The following is a 21565-nucleotide window of genomic DNA, read 5'->3' on the forward strand; positions in this document are numbered from 1 at the left end:
AAAATCTTGTAAATTTTTTTTTTTAAATAAACGTCTTGTCCCACTCACATCTTGCATTATCCTTTATGTACTTTTAACGTGGAGATTACCAAGATGAAGTTCTCTGGCCTCCCCTAAATATAAAAAAAATTAAGTTGGACAAGTTAGTTTTTAATGGCAATTTACAGTAACTACATGCCATTTTATTAGTGTTAAAACTGCATTTGAAGACCAAGCTGACATACAATATTAACAATATTGGTAGATTATTAAACTTAGACATTATACATTTGATTGCCATTATCTGCAAATCTGTATAACCATTTCATTTCACTTAAAAGATGGCTCTTGGAAAATTGTCCACTTCATAAAAGGTCTACAGTCAAGAGTATGGACACCATGGAAATGGTGAACGTTCAACATATTTGCAAACAATAGATCCTCATGCAAAGTACACCTACAGATTAACAATTAATTCAACAAAAATATCAAATTGATTCAATCTACTGTGGAAAAAATCCATCCCTTGGCCTTAGGAGCTGGTATTGCACCCATTAGCAGAAATTACTTCTTGTCAGGGTTTTACTCAACGTCCACCAGTCTCTGACACCAAGAACTTTATGGGGTTTCTTGCAATTCCTGCCATTTTCAAATCACCCTGCAATTCAATGGGGTTCAAAGTGGGGCATCCTTCCATTTCTTCATTTTGAGCCATTCCTTAGCAGATTTGCTAGTGTGCTTCGGATCTTCATGTTGAAAAGTCCCATCTCCGATTCAACTTCAACTTTTGCGCAGATGGCCCGATATTCTTCTCAAGCACATTTTGATATGATTCAAGGTTGACCTGCAAGCTGGTCAGGCCCCCAAGGTAGCATATCAACCCCAAACCATAACATGCTTCATAGCTGGTAAAAAGTGGTTTTCCTGAAATGCTTTTGTTGTGTGCCAAACAGCCCTCTTTGACTTGTCTGTCTAGAGCACAGTGCTCCAGAAGGTAATGTCTTTGCCTAGATCTTCAAAGACAAACTAGTTTTACTTTAATGATGTTCTTGGACAGCAAAGGCTGGGAGACACTGCAAATATGTCAAACTTGTACAGTCTTTGAAAGCAGATGCTTTTTCAAGAGCGTCTGCACATCCTGCAATTACATTTTTGGGTTCTTGGAGGCTTCTTTTAATATCGGTTTGCTCTTGACCTGAATTTGCTGGGCCAGTCCTTCCGATGGCCTCAGAGTGCTCTTTTGATCCTTGCATGTGGTTTAAAATGACAGATTCCAACTGTATACTCTAAAAGGAGGGTCTCATCATTGGCACCTAATCTGAAACACCCTATTCAGATTTTATAGATTTGATACAAGGATGTATTTACTTACAAATCTGCAAATTAATTTAGATTAGGAGAATGAATATGTCATATCCAGTTTATTTTTTGTAGGAATATTTTGTATAAAGATCTGGGGCCTCGTGCCTTGTGTAGAATTACCACTAAAACATGGCATATGGACAAAACTGGAAGTGTAAATGCACACAATGCAGATGTATAAAATGGTTTGTAAGCAAAGTTCCATGCACTTTCCCTTTATAAATCTGAATGTGAATTTAAAACAAATGCACAAGCCTATAGCTCCACACTGACCTCACAGAATTGTGCCTATTATGCAAATAAATAGACCCTTCTATTCAGTGTTAAGACAATAGCAAAAGTATGCGATTTAAAAAAGAAAAAAATTTCAGTGAATAAAAAAATGGAGGTCCTGTTCAGTGAAGTGGAGGAAAGGAAAAATGTACAATTTAGTGGCTTAAGCAGTGGAAACACCAACACAATGAAATTGGAGTGGCACAGAGTGGAGGAGGAACTCAAAATTTAAAGTTCACAAAGTCGCACAATGCCCAAAATAGTAGTAATCAGATAAACGTGGAAAGGCGAGTTGCAACCCACTGTCTTGAGTGTCACCACCACTGGAGGAGGTAATGGAATTCTGGGGCTCACACCGTTTGAGCAGCAAGTTGCTGCAATTATTGGTGAGACACTTCTAGATCACCACGACATTAATGAGACATTTTCACATTGAAGAAATGCTTTCTATTTACATATGCAAATTTATTTTCTGAAGGTGCCTTTATAGCAATGTAATCAAATCAATCAACTGCACTCACATCTGGAAAACAGGACATTGTTGTGAATTGTGCTTTGATGTTTGTCTGTTCAAGTACTGTGTAATGAAATCTGACGACAAGTGGAGAATACCATCGCATACAAGCTGGTATGGCACAACTCCATGGTGACCGAGGAATACCCGATTGGTTAGCCAGTTCACATTGAAAAGCTGCATTCCATGCTCCATTATATCATTCTAGATGGATTACAATCAAGTGCTTTAAAGTTTGTAAACGATATGCAGTTAATTTTGGTTTGTTTGATAAAGCCTACATAATGGATGCAAATATAAAAAAGGAAACCCACAAAGAAACAGTAACACTGCTTTGACACTGGGTGCCACCCATTTATAAAATGGAGCAGAAACATGCGTTCCCAAGGTCTAAGGCTCACCATGTTCAGTTTTATTCATCTGGATGTGAGCATGGAAATGGGTTATGCAACATTTTTATGTTTATGTAGGATATCGTTTGGACTTATTTTCCTACAAAATGTGCCTCTGATGTTAAAGATGGTAGATGCACGAACCTGAAGAAGCGGCCTCGATGCCTGGGCTGGTTACCACCATAAAACCTAGAGAATCCAAAGTTGCGACCTCTGTACCGAGGAGCCCTTTGACCACCTCTGTCTGTAGTGCTTATGCCTGGCACATTAGTTCTCTTTGGAAGCACCTGGAAAAGGAAACTTGTATGTCAAAAAAGCAAAGCAACCACCCTACTTCAAATGGCAAGCTAAAAATATCAAAGGGCACAAGGCAGAAGTGAAGTGAAAAGGGCGCACAAATGCAAACAGACAATTTTAAGATGTTTATTTGGAATGAGGGTGGAGGCAAAACCAGAGCATCTTCCCATAACCGACCACACAGACATTGACCAGGCCATGTTATGCCAACTGAAGAGAATTTAACACTTACCTTTATGACCCTTCCTCTAAACAGTGTCTCATCAAATGTAATTGCAGTTTTCACAGAGTCCTCCTCTGAAAATTCAATGTATGCAAATCTAAGAATTTTGTACAAGAGGAAAGTTTAACTTTTTTTTGTTAAATAAAACACATCCAATCAATCCAAGGTTATATTTACTTACCCTTTAGGATGACCACTGAATTTGTCACACAAGATAGTTACACGATTTACTGGACCACATCCACTGAAGTGAATTTCCAGTTCATCTGCTGTAGCACCATAATCCACCTACAAAAGGAAAAAACAAATGCTGTAACTAAACCGAACGAAATCAGTCATATTGCTGGCCTGTTTATATAAAAAAAAAAAACACAAAAAAAAACAACCAAACCTTGAAGAGCAGGATACAGTCCACAACACATACATGAATACATCATGCAAAAAGAAATGAAGCATTACTTGGCAGAGCACGAGAGATCACAGAGAATATCTTCAAACTATGGCAGTAACTTACATTGCCCACATAGACTGATCGGTTATCTGCATCCATCTTCTCTTCAGCCGTCACTGGATAAAACACCCCTACCATTTATAAAGATAGGAAGACGTCAGTGAATGTTTGTTATAATTACACAAAACCATTTAACGTGAAATTAAAAATGATCTATCCTTTAAGTGCATTAAATCTGAAATCTCCAAAGAGAGGAAAAAAAATAAAATAATTCATAGGCGTTAAATAGAGTGAAGGTGAATTTCTTGCAATTTCAAACCAATTTTTCAATCTCCATGTCCATAATAAGACAGTGGTATATTGCTTCTTTGGTGGTGGTAGAGCCAGAATTTGTGCAGCAGGAATGACTGAGAGGTGGATATAGTCAGTCTCACCTCTGTGCTTGGCATTTCTTGATGAAGGGTCTCTCCTATTCCACAAGACCCTAGCAGAATATGTGGTTGGAGTCGGGGAGGAATTTTAGTGGTGGTGGGGAGAATTACAAAAACACCACCTGGAGTAGTGTGACTAACAAAATGGCTTGCTCAAAAGTCTGAGCAGTGAATTCCTGTATGTGTGTTAGCCATGGATTGTCCACAAGGAATACTGTTGTCAAGCTCAAATCTCCTCAATGTACCTTGAGCCACAGGTCTATAATTGACATTTAGCTGCACTGCTGGATCTGATGCGGTTATGTTTTACACTTTTGGGCAGTCAACTGATTAGCCCTTTAGGAGGCGTCTAAAAAGAACAGAATGACTGCTGAACAGATCAGAATATTAGATACCTCCATTCAGAGTAGATTCAATTCCCCGTCTGGTGGAAGCTTCTCCTGCAGTTCTGAAGAGGTCATTAGGTGTGGCTAAAAAAGGTGCCAGTTGTGCTGGGAGCCATACTGTACTTTGCTTCCCTTACTACTTGTGTCAACCAACCAGTTTAGAAAGAGGCTTTTCATGCAAAGTTAGCAGCAGTATCTCCAGATTTGGCTGGAAAGGTCAGCAGAATTATGTAGGGCCAGTTACAGACGGCCTCAGAAAGGTCCTGGTATACCAAGCGTTTCCCCAACATCAGTCCTGGGGACCCACTGCAGGTTTTTGTTCCAACCAGATTCCTAATCAGTGACAACACCTGATAACACTGAGCTCATGTATTTAGCTGGCATTTTTCTTTTATTCTACATTCAGAAAAGCACAGCAGCATGATTTTTACATTTATAAGACTTTTAGAAATATTTCTACTTTTGCTGTAGATTGAAATGCTTCTCTATTGTTGATTTCATTACATTTTGCCTTTTCTCTGTGCAGTTTTTACCCTTCATTGTATCTTATTAATGATGACAATTAAAAATTAACAGAGGAGATATGCTGGTAAACACTGAATAATCAAAAGCTGCAAGTACTTTAGCATCAGACCCACTAATTAGTAAATAATGAATTAAACAATTAGAACACCTAGAAAAGTAGAATGAAAATCAAGATGAACTTTTTTTTTTTTTTAAAAAAAACGATTCCCATAACACTGCTTGGTACATTTCAATATATAGTTTTTTTTTTTTATATAAACCAAAAACTTAGTTTTCTAATTTCTATATTGTTCCCAAAACACAGAACTTGGGAAATAACACATGAATTAATTAGCCCAGGAGTCCAATTAAAAACAGAAGCCGGTTGGAACAAAAACCTGCAGCCACAGTGTGCCCCCAGGACCAAGGTTGGGAAACACTGTTCACTCACTTAGGAATTGCAGGCAGGACTTTGTTCTCAGCAAGGGTGGGGAATTGTTGTCCTCTGCTGGGGTCACTGGAGGTGGCAGGATCACTTTGAATAACTCCCGATGTTGATGGGCACATTTGAGTAAGCACTGTCATCATCATGGCAGTGGCTGCTGCAGTGATTTAAAGCTCCTTAGCATGCAGGTGTTGGAAAGATCCAACCAGAAATGCTTAAAAGCACCGGATCCTGTAGGTTTGCTACCACGTCTGTTCAGTATTGCATGGACGGCTGGCAAGGCATGTGCCGCAGTACTGGCCTTGTACTCTTTTGGAGAACAGGGGCATGTTTTAATCAAAAAAATCAAATCGCACTCTTTTGGGTCCTTGGGGCAGTCTGTACTAGAATGGAGACTTCTGCTAAAAGTTGAATCTCAGACCAAGAGGGGCAATGTAGATTCTTTCCTGGTGGTGTAACTCTGGACTAACTCTGTGGTGTACATAACTCGGGGGTAATGGAAGTGCATCAGTTATTTCTCAATGTATTTTGTATATTTTGAAAGGGGGCGCCACACTCCACACAAAAGCCATGACCATGTTCTCTATGGTATCTTGTGGAAGGTACCAACAAAACACAGGGTTCCACTTTTTGTCTTTCGGTCCCTGGATTTGTAGAACCAGATTGGGGAGGTCTACTCCATGTGCGTGTTGGACATCAAGTGGCTCTGTGGTCTCCTGTCCTATTCATGAGTTTGAGTTCCTTAGACAGGATGACGCACAGCAGAAATCTGGAAGGTAGCTGGACAGCTGAAGGTCTCCTTCCATCTGTTTTCTGCTGATGTCCTCTTGCCCATTGCCTCACTCCCAATACAGGTGCTGGTCATAAAATTAGAATATCATGACAAAGTTGATTTCAGTAATTCCATTCAAAAAGTGAAACTTGTATATTAGATTCATTCATTCCACACAGACTGATGTATTTCAAATGTTTATTTCTTTTAATTTTGACGATTATAACTGACAACTAATAAAAGTCCCAAATTCAGTATCTCAGAAAATTAGAATATCAATTAAGACTAATGCAAAAAAAGGATTTTTAGAAATGTTGGCCAACTGAAAGGTATGAACATGAAAAGTATGAGCATGTACAGCACTCAATATTTAGTTGGGGCTCCTTTGGCCTGGATTACTGCAGCAATGCGGCGTGGCATGGAGTCGATCAGTCTGTGGCACTGCTCAGGTGTTATGAGAGCCCATGTTGCTCGGATAGTGGCCTTCAGCTCTTCTGAATTGTTGGGTCTGGCATATTGCATCTTCCTCTTCACAATACCCCATAGATTTTCTATGGGGTTAAGGTCAGGCGAGCTTGCTGGCCAATCAAGAACGGGGATACCATGGTCCTTAAACCAGGTACTGGTAGCTTTGGCACTTTGTGCAGGTGCCAGGTCCTGTTAAAAAATGAAATCTGCAACTCCATAAAGTTCGTCAGCAGCAGGAAGCATGAAGTGCTCTAAAACTTCCTGGTAGACAGGTGTGTGGACCTTGGACCTCAGAAAACACAATGGACCAACACCAGCAGATGACATGGCACCCCAAACCACCACTGACTGTGGAAACTTTACACTGGACCTCAAGCAACATGGATTCTGTGCTTCTCTCTTCCTCCAGACTCTGGGACCTTGATTTCCAAAGGAAATGCAAAATTTACTTTCATCAGAGAACATAACTTTGGACCACTCAGCAGCAGTCCAGTCCTTTTTGTCTTTAGCCCAGGCGAGACACTTCTGACGGGTCTCTTGTTCAAGACACAAGGAATGCAACAGCTGAAACCCATGTCTTGCATATGTCTGTGCGTGGTGGTTCTTGAAGCACTGACTCCAGCTGCAGTCCACTCTTTGTGAATCTCCCTCACAGTTTTAAATGGGTTTTGTTTCACAATCCTCTCCAGGGTGCGGTTATCCCTATTGCTTGTACAGTTTTTTCTACCACATCTTGTCCTTCCCTTTGCCTCTCTATTAATGTGCTTGGACACAGAGCTCTGTGAACAGCCAGCCTCTTTAGCAATGACCTTTTGTGTCTTGCCCTCCTTGTGCAAGGTGTCAATGGTCGTCTTTTGGACAACTGTCGAGTCAGCAGTCTTTTCCATGATTGTGTAGCCTACAGAACTAGACTGAGAGACCATTTAAAGGCTTTTGCAGGTGTTTTGAGTTAATTAGCTGATTAGAGTGTGGCACCAGGTGTCATCAATATTGAACCTTTTCACAATATTCTAATTTTCCAAGATACTGCATTTGGGTCTTTCATTAGTTGTCAGTTATAATCATCAAAATTAAAAGAAACATTTGAAATACATCAGTCTGTGTGTAATGAATGAATCTCATATACAGGTACAAGTTTCACTTTTTGAACAGAATTACAGAAATAAATCAACTTTGTTGTCATGATATTCTAATTTTATGACCAGCACCTGTACTGTCTCAATAGCCAACCCTGAAATTAGCAGGGTTTGACATGTTTTTCAGAAATTTCAATGTCAGCTTGGTGTACTTAAAATGACCAAGTCTGGCTCATATAAGCCCATAAGTGATGTACTGTATTTGGCTTTTAAAAAACAGACTAAAGTTCTTTGTTAGCTGAATAAAAACACTGCCATTCCTCCAGATCTTCAATATAGTAATACGAGCAATACATACACTAGCAGGGTTAATACAGCATAACAAATCCCCACATCCTACAGGACGTTGAAAGGAAACTGAAGCATGCCAAGTAAACCCACCAGCAAAACATGCAAATTCAAAGCAGGGAACACCCGGGACCCCTTTGCTGCGAGGCAGCAATGCCACCTCCACGCCACCGTGCCCCCACATGATTAATACATGTTTTAATGCATTTCATCATGAAATTCTCTCAAGTACTTATCTTAGCATTCTAAAATGTTCAGGGTGCAGGAATATCATGAAATGAATGCATTCTGTGTGCTGCTTGCGCTTCCTCTTAGTGCAAGAGGAAGTTAGTTTAAGAAGCATGTAGTGTAACATGGCTCAGGGAACACTTAACAGAAAGCATTTAATGTGCTACATAACTTACGATGGGGTCTGAGAAAATCTAGTAAATTAAATATTCATTTTAAGATGAAGTTTAGTTTACGATGTTCTGCTTGTTGTCACACTATTACACAGTACCCAGGTACATTACACAGTATTGAAAAAAATAAAACAAGTACAACTTGGCTTGCAGGATTATCCAGTAGTATAAAAACAGTAGTCATACATTTGAACATAATAGTCGACATACGACCTTTTAAATTCAAAGCATCTCCAGACAACAGACTGGACTCCTTTTTCCAGTACAAGTTCTTCTGTGTCATCATGTTCAACTTTATCATCTGCTACAGTTTCAGAATGTTCTGTCCATTTTCACCATGCAATACCTCCACTTCCACATGTTCTCCGTTGCATGCCTGTTCAGCAGTGAAACAGAGCCCCTGCGCAACACCTCCACTAACGCACATAGACATATATAGACAGACACTGCATTCACGGTGTTGCCCAGTCGACACGATACGTCAGCGCATCCGCCACATTGTGAGTGGCAAAAGTGCCATTTAAACTAATACAGGTAGACGTGGAAACCGAGTTTTATGATGAAAAAACAATAACGTTTAAAACAGTACCATTTACATACCACAGTATTTGGCGAATCGTTTAAATGCAATTATTTATATCCATTTATACACTAATAATGGCAATTAAATTATTATTAAATAATTCCTCCCATATAAGTAACATTTCTCTGACTGCCTTCTTCAATCTCAGAAACATTTCTAGACTTCAGTACCATGTTGCGAAAGAACAGGACGAAGTACTGGTTAATGCCCTAGTCATCTCACGTATAGATTATTGTAATGCTATTCTATCTGGCATCCCACAAAAACGTATCCATCGCTTACAACTTCTTCAGAATTCTGCTGCCAGGATAATAGCCTTTTCTAAACACACTGAACATATGACACCTATTCTCTTGCAACTTCACTGGCTCCCTGTTCACTACTGGATACAATACAAAATACCACTCTTAACATTTAAAGCTGCCTACCTCACTGATCTCCTCCAGAGTTACTATCCCTCTCGCTCACTCAGCTCCTGTAATTTGAGTGTATTCAGTCTGCCAATATGGTACAGCCTTAGTTTGTGGAAGACTGACAGAACACATGAGCATAAAATGATGGTTGTCAATTTCAAACTGTTTTTCCTCAATGTGCTCCTTGAGAAAAAACACATCATCTGAACCACTCAGCCCGAACAAACTGATTGATCAAAGATACACTGACAGCTTGCCCTAATGTGAACTGTTGGATAACACGCTCAGCTACTTTGACCACCTCGACTGTACCCGCAGAAGGAATCATCAAATCTTTTTTTTTTTTTTTTTTTTAAAATGTGAGCAAGTGGTAGCTTTGATCACATGATGCTGGTACAGCATCGGTTACCAAACTAGCACAGCACACATCACCGGACAGCTTTCTCAAAATCCCGTTTAAGGGCTACCTCCCACTGCTTCCGGAGGTGGATTTCTTTGGGAAACCTTCAAAGTTTGAGAAGTGTTAACAGCCAACAAGAATCTACATAGTTAGTGACTAAATACATTTAGCCAAAAACGTTGTTTGGATGCTAACTTGAGCACATAAATGCATAGCTTTGCTGTCTTAGCCTGGTGTAGCTAAATTTAAGATTACAATACGGGATTTTCTGATGGCCAAATATATCCAAACCAATTGTTCAGCCTTACCAATTAAAATGTAATCCCCTGGGATCTTGTTTGGAGTGTACAGTAGGGCCAGATATTTACCCAGGAGTTCTCGAGATAGTTAGAGTACATAGATGCATCCTTGACAGATATTTTTAGGGAGTCACAGTGGACTGGGGTAATTCCGAAGGACTGAAAAGTGGCAAATATTATTCTGTTATATAAAAAGGGTGATTGGGCCAATCCAAGCAACTATAGGCCAGTCAGCTTAACATGCATCACAGGAAAATTCATGGAACAAATTAAGGATAATACTGAGCAACACATGGAATGAACAGGGTTGTTATAAAACAGTCAGCATGGGTTCAGAAGGGGGCGTCATGTATTACCAACATGCTGGAATTACTGTATATGTTCCAATAGTTCCAACTAGCCTAGACTCCCGGCGCTTAATAGAGACCGGCTGCTATTAGAGACCGCCATTATGAACAAAAACCTTCAGAACACAATATTTTTTTGCACTTGTTGGTACGGGTAGGTACACAAAAATATCGCCCAATATTATAAACTACTTTATATGAATTTCACATGATGCACAAGACTGTTAAAGATAAATGGCAAGGTCTTTCTATACCTTTCGCTGCTATTCGTCCAAATCTGCAATGACAAGAAAATTCCATTTTAGCAGATACGAAGACAGTAGGTCTTTCTTTGTTACTCCCCTCTCTGTCAAAAGGGTAAATTTCGTAATCCAGGGCCTCGCAGGTCCAATATAAGTACATGCGTCCCAGGTCCGATGACCTAGGCTAATCCCGTTGACAGCAAAAACGATAAGGAATGTGCAGCTGGTTAAAAGTGATGAATCTTCACGGAGACACTTCATAGCAAAACACATTTGTACCACTCTCTGTTTATCACTACCGTATGGTATTACAGTATAACAACCATATTTTGGTTAACCCGACACAAAAATGAAGCAGTTTTAGAAACCGGTATATCCGTATTTCTTATTTATGCAACGTGCTGACATGCACATGTATTACACACGTCTATAAAGATACAGATGCTTACAATGTACGCTAGTCGGCAAATATCAAAGACCTGGCTACGATTAGAGACCGGCTACTATTTGGCCGCGTCCCTCTGAAGCCTGGCGCTTAGAGACCGGCGACAAGGAGACTCAGCGTTTATTGGAAGATATACGGTATATGAGGATGCAACAAAAGGATATGATCAAAGAGAAGCATATGATATTTATCTGGAATTTCAAAAAAGCATCTGACAAGATGCCACATGAGATTTTGGGCATCAAACTAAAAATTGGGAGTTCAGGGAATTTGTAGATGAGTGCAAAATTGGCACAGGAAGCAGGGGTTTATGATGCAAGGAACCCAATCAGAATTGGCAGACATTAAAAGTGGTTTTCCACAGGAGTCAGTGTTATAGCGCTATAGCAGTGGCCCTATATACTGTATATATAAAAAGAATATAAGCAACAAACTGGTTTAATGTGGAGAGAAGATAGAACGACTGGCAAATCTAGAATCTGTAAAATTACAGAGGGACTTGGACAGCATACAGGCTTGGAAAGATTTGTGACGGTAAAAGTTTTAAAAATAAGTTCAATTTGAATATACAATGGAAGGTTTGAAAATTTAAAGTACACCTTATGAGAAGGAGTTTGGAGTCCTAGTGGACTCTACACTATCAACTTAAAATGAGTTCATCAAGAACACGGGGATACAAACTTTAGGGTAAATTCTACAAAAGAATTATGAAATTTTGTTTACACAGAGAACCATAGACATTTGGAATAATTTACCAATTAATGAGATAGACTATAGGACTTCTATTTAAAAAAAAAAAAAAAAAAAATGTGAAGTGGATAGGACTAGTGAGCTTCGTTAGGCTGAATGTCCCATTCTCATCTTCATTGTTCTAATGTTCTCCATGTCTACTTGTGAATAGATTGGTATTGGCGAGTATGTTTAACTGTGCAAGATTACCTGTTTGAATACTGCAAGTAATTCTTGTCAACTAACAAAATTTTAGTCCTTCATGTGTAGTGAATTACATCCTTACACCCCCCACCACAGCTTATTACTAGAGAGAGTGTAAAGATTGGGAGCAATTGTGTTACTTTTTCAGTGGTTTGGTTGTCTATGGAACAGACCACAGTTCACATTTGGGTATCAATTATTGTGAAAAATTTGAGATAAAAAGTATACACTGGAGGAAACTTCACACCTGGCACTGAAGTGTCCATGGACAAAAATGAGCGAATCTGCCGATCATCCCTCATGGCTACTACTGGAGTCAAATATAGTAGACCCAGGGTCTGTTCCTACCCTGTCTCTCTGGTATTGTTCTTAGGGCTCATTCCTCAAGTACAGGCCCACTAATCACCCATGTGCTATGGCAGAAGGTGGAGAGGCCCCTTGACCCTTGTCTAGCCCGGCACATGCTCTCAACAATATTAACCTGCAAAGCCGAGGTGGTCCCATTAACTTTTCTGCCCTGAGGTAGTGCAGGTATTCACACCATGGGTAAAATATTTGGCATGTTCAGAGGCCTGATTCTATCAATCTCTTATCAACCTCATGCACAATGTTTTGTAAGACATTCAACTATAGCATCAGGATCCTTCCTCTACCCTCTCTGTTTAATGCAGTATATTTCGTTTACTTGGCATTAAGAAGTCTAACTCAATACATCCAGTTTAGGTTTATTCACCATTTATAATTCACCCACACAAACGATGTGCCTGGGGATTGACCTCTGACCCCAAGTCATCAGTGCTCCTTTAGCACACCCGGCACGTTTATGTGAATGTTTAGGGACTCTCTTTTAGTTTTCAGTTTGGTGTCCAGTTCTTTTACTTCCATTCTTGTTATCAACTTTCTGACATTTTTCTCTTCACTTCTGTTGTCCCACTGAGGTAATGTGTTTTAGGGACAATTGCAGCAAAGGTTGCCCTCACCTTTTACAGAAAATCCTCTAATGCCCCCTTCTCTTGCCATCCCGATTTTTTTTTTTTTTCCTTTTGGAATTCTCAGCAGTGGGGGGTCAAGGAGGCAGGTAGTTCTTACACTGTTAAGTGATCAGACATCATACAGCTAGTCCATAATAAGATTCCTTAATGTGCCTGGCCACTGCCCTAATCTCTTTTCTTTATCTAAATGTGGAACACACTGTGCTACTTCCCTTGCTTGCAGTTCCACACATATTCCTTTATTTGCTGTTTAGTTAAAATTGTTTCTATTTAAATTGATGGCTCAAGTAATTCAGCAAAGATAGTATTAAAAAAAAATAAATAAATAAAAATATCACTATTAGTCTGGGATGGTACACTCCACTTCCACAAATGTATTCTTAACAGCCAATATGGGCTTAAAAACACCTGCCAAATCAATGTGTTAGACTTCCTTGATCAGCCTACTGCAGTATTAGACAAGTGTTATACTTTCTCAAACCCCCTTATCCAATTCACAATTGTGGTGCATACTACAGTGTTTCCCCTAGAAAATATTTATTAGTGGGTAGCAGTGTGCTGACTAGAGAATGGGGGGGATGGGGAGACACAGGGTAGCAAAGATGGAAGCAATAAATGATGCCAACATTTTTCAACAAATTGCAATATATACAAATCCTTATATATAATTTGATACTATCCACATGTATGGTGTTTGCGTCAATACCTCGACTCAATACAAGTTAGAACCATGCAATGGGACTCTGCCTCTGTAGTTAGAACATAACGTGGCAAACGCAAACACAGTATTGCAGGATTGGCTAAGAATGTTTGAATGCTTCAGTGACGCCACTGGATGGCCGAGCATAGTAAGTCGGTGTTTGGTTCGTGCAAACAGCAAGCTCGGTTGGTTTTTGGAGCGTTGGTTTGGTGGGGTGTACTTTCCAGGACTAACATCGTCGACTGACTTAAACCCTTCGACAGCTCCGGAACCGTAAGCAATTTACAACGTATCGCCATTTGCTTGGTACGTCGAAATCGATCTTTGGGCAGTTCGCTTTTGGCATCTATCCTTCTGACATCTATTGGCAAACTGAGTAATGACGGCTGGGTATTAACAGCGGTCATTGTTTAAATTTTAGCCGATCTCGGATCTAAAAATGACTACGCCAATATAATTATTACTCTGACTCTGATTAGAGTCGTAAAATACGGTTTGCTTTGAAAATTTGTTTGCTGGAAAAAAATCAAATGAGGTGCGCCAAACAGCAGAGTTCATATCTCGCATCCCCGTTTAAACAGGAAGCTCTTCATTACTTTGGCCGAAAAAGTATATTTTAAGCACAAATCAGTGCCATGATAACAAAATCATTTCAAGAACTGCAAAAAAAAACAACACATTTGCAGAGAAAGTATGGATTTCACAAACGTAAAATATGTAACCCAATTCGATCGGGCTCCCTGTTGCTAGTATTACATAAAATGGCATACCAACTTTAAATCACCTTCACAAAACACATGCACACAAAATATGCAAACATTTAAAATCATTCTTGTGGACATCACATTACTGTTTGAAGGCAGTGTTGGATTTAAGTCTCAAAAATTCTCACATATATTTTATAAAGAAGGTCCAACACATTTGAGAACTGCAGTTGCTAAAATCTTGCCACTCACCAGTAGCTACAGCGATTAACCACAAGTGAATTTCAATGTGCAACTAATTAAAGATCATTTGAGTTTTCAGTGATTCTAAGGTGTGCATGGTGTCTTGTGTGCAGCACAAAGACAGTATAATTTTGGCTACCATTTTAATGTTAAGGATGCCAGAATATGAACAGGAATACTGCATGACAGTATGGAAAAAAAAACACCACACCCACCAAATAACATGGGGTTTGCAGTTTGTGCTGTTTAAAAATTCACAGAGACTTAAAAAATCAATTTCCTTCAAGACTGGATGCAAACATCAGGCACAAAGCAGCAACAATCCCTATACAAGATGCCAGTCCATCACCCCACACGGGCCAGTTTAGAGTTGCCTGTTCACCTAACCTGCAGGTCTTTGGACTCTTGAGATGAATCCCACACAGACATGGGGAGAACATACAAACTCCGTACAAGGAACACATGGGAAATAGACTCTGATCTCCTTGTTGCAAGAGGGCAGTGTGCTTCAGTAGGCTCGGATAGCCAAATTATGTTATTACACTTGAACAAGTAGCACTGGCATTTCAGACCAACTTTGTGGAGAAGAAGAATTTGGATTTACTGTGTCTTTTGTAAAGCATTCCAGACATCTTGGTTTAAACAAAATTGTTTCAACACAAAAAAAAAACCCACCCTGGGTAACAAGGATTTCTTTACACGGGTATAGAAAAATTGCTTAACTGCACTTTAATCTTTAAAGCTGTAAATGTCCAAACATCTGGAAATTGAGTACTACAAAGGAAATCCAAGTAGTTTTACTTAAAGAATAGAAACTTCACAAGTCTAATCTAAATGGCTCTCCTCGTTTGCTTATAAACAAAACTACACAAAAATTACTATTGCCATAGAAGTTAAATCAATGTGGTTATTTTTCACATTTTTGACATATGATACATATTAAAATGTTAAAGAACCATGTGTAGCTACTGTCTTATAATGGAGTTTCTAAAAACATTTTGATAGTGGTGGAAAATAGTACTTGTACAAGTAGACTAAGATCTGCAAGACATGTCTCAGTAGTTTAAAATAGATAGTCTAGAACTGCAATTACCACTGGCCTGGGGGCTCATAATCAGGTGTTTCTCCGTTTCAAACTGAACGTCTTTTAATCTCTCTGCTTCTTCTTCCATTTCACGTACCCTGGCTTTAATAGCTTCCAATTCCTGGTGAGCAATAAACTGTAAAAACAATTTACAGCCTTTATAGATTTTAATAAACACACAAAATTAATTTTACATATCATTCCCCTATGATATAATCTGTAGCATCAAAAAAAAAAATCAGTATTACCTTTTTTCCTTCCTGTAAAGCTTATCATACTTTATAGAAAGCAAGGCAACTTCTCATTTTAGAAATATTTTAAGAACTCCACCCAAACATTTTATATTGTATATTACCTGTCCCATGTGTTGTAGTGATTTTTAATCTCATGTTTTCATGGAGAACAAAGATGAAATGTTTGAAATAATTAAGCCAATGGTGAGTAACACTGTACAATGGCAAACATTGTGAAAAACATCTGGATGAATGGGGAAAAAAAAATTCAAACACACTCATTATTATGGGAATGCATTTCTTATTTATGAGGTGTCCATTTTTCCATATTTATCTATTTAATATTTTAGCAAAACATTTTGCATGTTGTGCGCCAACAGAATAAATGACATGTAAATTACGTAACATAAGTTTCTTCCCCCCCCCATGGAAGTATTTTCATATTGCATGGAAAAGGAACTAAATAATAAATAAAATATTGTTTGATTTGATACAGCATTGATCACCACTGCCGTGTGTACTATACAATTCTCCCACCACCCTTCATGAAAAGGAGGTTAACAATTTTGCTCAGACACCAGTACAAAACACATCAGGGTAAGCAAAATCTTAATAAAAAAAAAAAAAAACCCACTTGAAGATCTTGCTTAAGTGAAAGGAACCAGAGCCTGTTGTGGCAGCTTTGGGTGCAAGGCCGGAGTCACCCCAGGGTGCAGTGCCAGTTTGTAGGGATTACTCTCATACCTCTCAACCAACAAATTCAGGTTATTCCCATTATTTGGAATAACCAATCCTTTCTCACTTATTTTGTTACGGTATTAAGGTATCCAAAGTGGGACATACTGTCTTCGGTTATTTATTTCTTCTTGAGATTCTTTGCACCATAAGGAAAAAAGATTATATGCTGTAAAATAACCTTCCCAGTTCTAACAAATAGCTATGCAATTAATACAAGTTTATGGATTCAAATAAGTTTTGTTTTTTGCTTTTTATAGTTTCCCACTTTGTAACCTTGTGAACACCAGGAATTAGGCTAGAGTACATACAGTAAAGCAAGGAACAGACCTTTTCAGTTACATTTATAAAGAAACTTCAACAACTCCATAACATTTTATACAATAAAAAAATAAGACATTTGGGTAGATAGACTTAACTACGGTTGTGTCTATTAGGATTAATCTTGTTTTAATGTGTTGCAGTAGTGGATATGGGTAATGATTTTTGAACATTTAAGGTTACTCTGCACTAGCTCTAAAATGGAGCATACCTGGAACTTCGCTTACATTCAAAAATGTGCACTAGAATTGAATTATCAGAGCAAAATAAAATTAACAGACGCTGTCCACAGAGGATATAATGAAGACCGTAAGTACAGTACTTGTACTATTAAAAACACCCATTTCCAAGTTACTTGCTGCACATGCAGAATATCAGAACGACGTTTGACAAAACACACTATATGTCCGCTGCACTTGTAAACTACAGTAGTTATTTGTTGGGCTTCTATTTCACTTGGTTGCGAGCATTAGTTGCCAAATTAGAAAATCGGCATTAATGACTCAACATATTTCAATTAGAAAAGAACACTAGATTTGAAACAAAAACGATAAAAGCGAATAAGAGAAGTACAAAGCTTGATTTTAGCCCTTCATAAGCCGATAATAAAAAGCCAGTTAATATATGCGAAGTTCTATGCATACCGTGAGGAGGTTATTGGGGCGAAGTTAAATTTCGGAATGAGTCAAGCGGTATTGAGCGTACAGAATGTCTAAGATTAGGCAATTCAATAGAATGTCAACTACGTAATTGATGCAGGAATCAAATTTCCGTATAATAACTGACCGTTCTGTATGTTTTAGTGTTGTTCCAATGTCAAATTAATCAGGTAAAAATGTACAGATTCGCTTAAAAATAAAATCCAGTAGTGTGTCAGTAGTGCGAGGTTAATGATGTAGCGACGGATGGCACTGACGTCCCAGGAGGATCTGCTTCTAAAATTAGGCGGTTAATGTTGATTTCTTTCATGTCGGGTTCAAAACAGTTATGTTTAATGTTGTTTTACAGCTTTTGGCAATGGGAGGGTTTTATTTAAAGTGTTTGCCTACCACCATTAACTGATGCTGCCTGGAGTAGGAGTCGCGGTATTACGGGTGTAATTTGAATATTGCCGTTTGTAGTGCTTAAATTATAGTATTAAGAAAAGAGTAAATAAAAGGTGTTTTCTTAAGTGCGTCCGTTTGTCACAATATACTTTGCTTCTTTATCGTGGACAAGATGACAGTCACGACTTGTATTGATGCTTCAACCTAAATTACACCAACATGTTAACTGAAAAGGCCTACAAACTAAAACCGCACTGTTGGACACTGGCGATCGTCTGGTAGGACTCGAGTGGCTCCGTTGAAGTGTTGGACAAATAATTTGGTCGTGCAGCTAAACGTAGATCAACGTACATATAGGACATGCCCTGATGAGAACTGTGACATCTACACATTATCTATGACAGGGTTTGTCCAAAATACGAGACGCCTAGAGTCTGCAAACCGACGATCCAAATCGGAAGTTACACAATTCAAAGTCGAATTAATAGATTGTAGGCTGGAGGAGCATGGTTAGTAGTCCTCACGAAAACCCAGTTTCTGCTCTCTCTGGTGGGTTACATCTCGATCTTACTGATCATAAACGAAAACGTAGTTCAAGGCATGTCGATCCCCGCAGGTTCGCATTCTACATTTTCTATCTCAACACCATTTTAAACAATCGTTTTATAAAACATTAAACTTTCAAACCTGCTTAATTTAATTTGAGGCTTAAATCACTGGTCGTTAAAATGTATTTAATTCGATCTGCTGGCGCCATTTTGAATGTGCAATTTACATAACCGACTTTTTTGTCGTCGGCTTTCCAAATTTGAGAAAGCTTACTTGTCGAGACTAAAGGGAACATTTCAGACTTTTAAATTACATGGAGTATAAAATTCAGTTTTAAAAAAAAAATCATAATACAGCAGTAGTTATAAAATGTTTCAGATTAATACGCACTAGCACTCTTGCGAACACTGCTCATTTTCTAGCCCTGAATTTAACAAAGAATATCCGATGGAACTCACTGTGTCGTCGACTTCGTAATCATTCACATACTCCCCATTCATGAATTCCAGTTTTCCGTTTGCCATGCGACTCATTTCCAGTTTACATAAAATACCGATTGACTGGATTAACCTCTTCACAAAACAAGCGTAGTACTTTAATAAACTACTACGTCTGATGCACATTTACTTTGAATATACCACCTTTGCATACAACCAGCAAATGAAACAAAAGCGTACTCATCGTTTAAAATACTTCACATTCTACACCTTTAGCGGTTCAATTAAGTGAACGTAATCGGGAAACGTTTATAGGCACTAATTAAAGGTAAACACGCAATTAAGCGACTTTACTCACGACTAATGTGAACCTGCGCATGCGCATTTATTGGTAAGACGTCGATGGTAGATGTGTCGCGTTTCGAATTGATACATGCGATATAATTAAACAAGGAAAGTTTAGCACAAAGAAGATAAAATAAGGAAGCTGTTTATGATTTAATAATTAATAATAAGGATATGTGTTCCGGACATTGGAAAACAAGAAGCTTTTACATTTAAAATTATTTTCAAACTTTATCGCTGGATGCCGAGGTTATTTTCTAAATTGTAAGTAAAAAAAACCCAAAAAACTTAGAAGATATTTAGATAGCGCTGTGCTAAAGGTCCTACATACACCGCTTGTGTTGCCTGCGACATGCGCTTGACGTTCGCACTCTATTCTTCTTTTAAAATTACTAAAAAGACGTTTAATCCCAGTAATACAAAACTCGCTTATTCAATTTAGTTCCAATTACAGAACTAGGTAGTTCTTATTTACATTGATATAAAATAATTCTTTACTAGTTGTTTGTAAGTGTGCCACTTCTTGTTATCTCTCTACTTGTATACACCTAAAGAGACCATTTTTTTCCGATTAAAACTCATAAATCAATTGCCTTGCTTTGAGCCAAACATTTTCTGAGGCCGGTAAGCAGCAGGTAATAACAAATTTAAAACGAACACAAACGAATGTATTGAAAATCAAGTAATGTTTATTCATTGTTTCTCTTTTAAATTTGGTCACATCTGACAGAGGCACATCAAAAAGTGCTTAACGAAACAATAAAAAAGCTATAACAGAACAGTAACTACCTTTTTTCCCACTTTTGAAATAAAAAATAAACATTTGGTCATATCTGACCTATGTACATGTCAAAATGCATAAAATCAAAAAATGCACAGTATTAATAATATTTGTTTCCCTTTTGAAATAAAATAATTATTTTGTTCATATACCCTGCATCCTCCCTGTGTGGAAAGTGCATTGAGTAGAGAGGAAGGCACTATATAAACGTAAAAAAATATGATTATCATTGTTATGTATCACCCAGGCACATCACAAACTGCATTTAAGAGAATAAAAAAGAACTTTCAATGTTATCAAAGCTATCAATGCACAAACCCATAACAAGTGTTAACAGTGACTAACATACACAAACAGAGCCTCTACTGCACACTGAGGAAACATTTAAAATCCCCATGTGTCATTAGCAGTGACATTTTTGTAAACAAAAAGATGACAAGATACATACGTTGCGTTTAATCAGGTTTGAGGTACTGTGAAAGAACATGAAGGCCAAGAGTCCTAATGTTGCATGTGTTGTTTATTTGGTGAAAAAACATAACACTTAAAATTTCAAACTGACAAATCATCAAGTATAATAATAAAAATTATTTACTTTTATATAACACTTTACTCAATACTCAAAGCGCTTTTCAAACTACATACAGGGAGGACCCAGGATGCAAACCCATGATATACTAATTTCAAGGAAGCGGCCACTTATGTAGGTGTATTGTACCGCATAATATTGTATTTCCAAAATCAAAGAATATTAATAGCAGATTAATAACAAGCACTGCATTCTACAAAAAAAAGTGGTTATGTAGTGCTTGAGTTTTACAGAAAATTCCAAGCATTTTGCTTGTTTTTTTGTCAAACACAGTCTTTCAAATTCACCTTTGCTTTGGATGTCCATGGCTGATTGTTGTCCTTGTATCAGCCATGAATCCGCTGGACTGAAGCGTATAAGTGGAGGGACAACCAATCGTATGAAGAGAAGTGCAGAGACAGTGCTTGTCAGCAGCAAGGCTGTCATTGGAGTCAGAATTGTATTAATTTGCGAAAACCCACGTTTACACAAACTTGATGAAACTGGAACACAACTAACACTTGGCACACGATTATTGAATCACTTATTACAGAGTTGATGCTATGACCAGCTGTTGCTGTCAAGGTGCCAGTACAATGTTCCAGCACATACCATTACCAAAAAAAAAAATGAAAATCACTGCATCATCGACTACAACCACCACTTCTAGACACACAATGGCATACTGCATTGTGGGTTGAATGTTGCTAGTCTATGAGGAGTATTGCATTCATTTTCTGAAGGGTTCGCAAAATGTGTTTCTTTTGATTTTTCTCAGTTTTTCTCTGTTTCTCTGGCTGGGCCACTCGGAGGTTGCTTCTGGGCCACATGTGCCCAGTGGGC

At 38.3% G+C, this 21565-nt stretch overlaps 1 protein-coding gene across 1 annotated transcript; it reads right to left on the reverse strand.

The window, feature by feature from the left end:
- Positions 1-13: 13 nt before the first annotated feature.
- pabpn1l (PABPN1 like, cytoplasmic) lies at positions 14-19486 on the reverse strand. The gene is made up of 7 exons (XM_039763272.1): positions 19050-19486; positions 15717-15843; positions 3555-3622; positions 3222-3328; positions 3050-3137; positions 2665-2807; positions 14-113 (listed from the first exon to the last, which is right to left on the reverse strand). The coding sequence occupies exons 1-7, from the start codon at positions 19212-19214 to the stop codon at positions 86-88; spliced, it is 726 nt and encodes a 241-aa protein (XP_039619206.1). The 5' UTR covers positions 19215-19486; the 3' UTR covers positions 14-85.
- Positions 19487-21565: the final 2079 nt, after the last annotated feature.

The sequence above is a fragment of the Polypterus senegalus genome, chromosome 9, assembly GCF_016835505.1.
Source record: "Polypterus senegalus isolate Bchr_013 chromosome 9, ASM1683550v1, whole genome shotgun sequence".
Classification (NCBI taxonomy): domain Eukaryota; kingdom Metazoa; phylum Chordata; class Cladistia; order Polypteriformes; family Polypteridae; genus Polypterus; species Polypterus senegalus.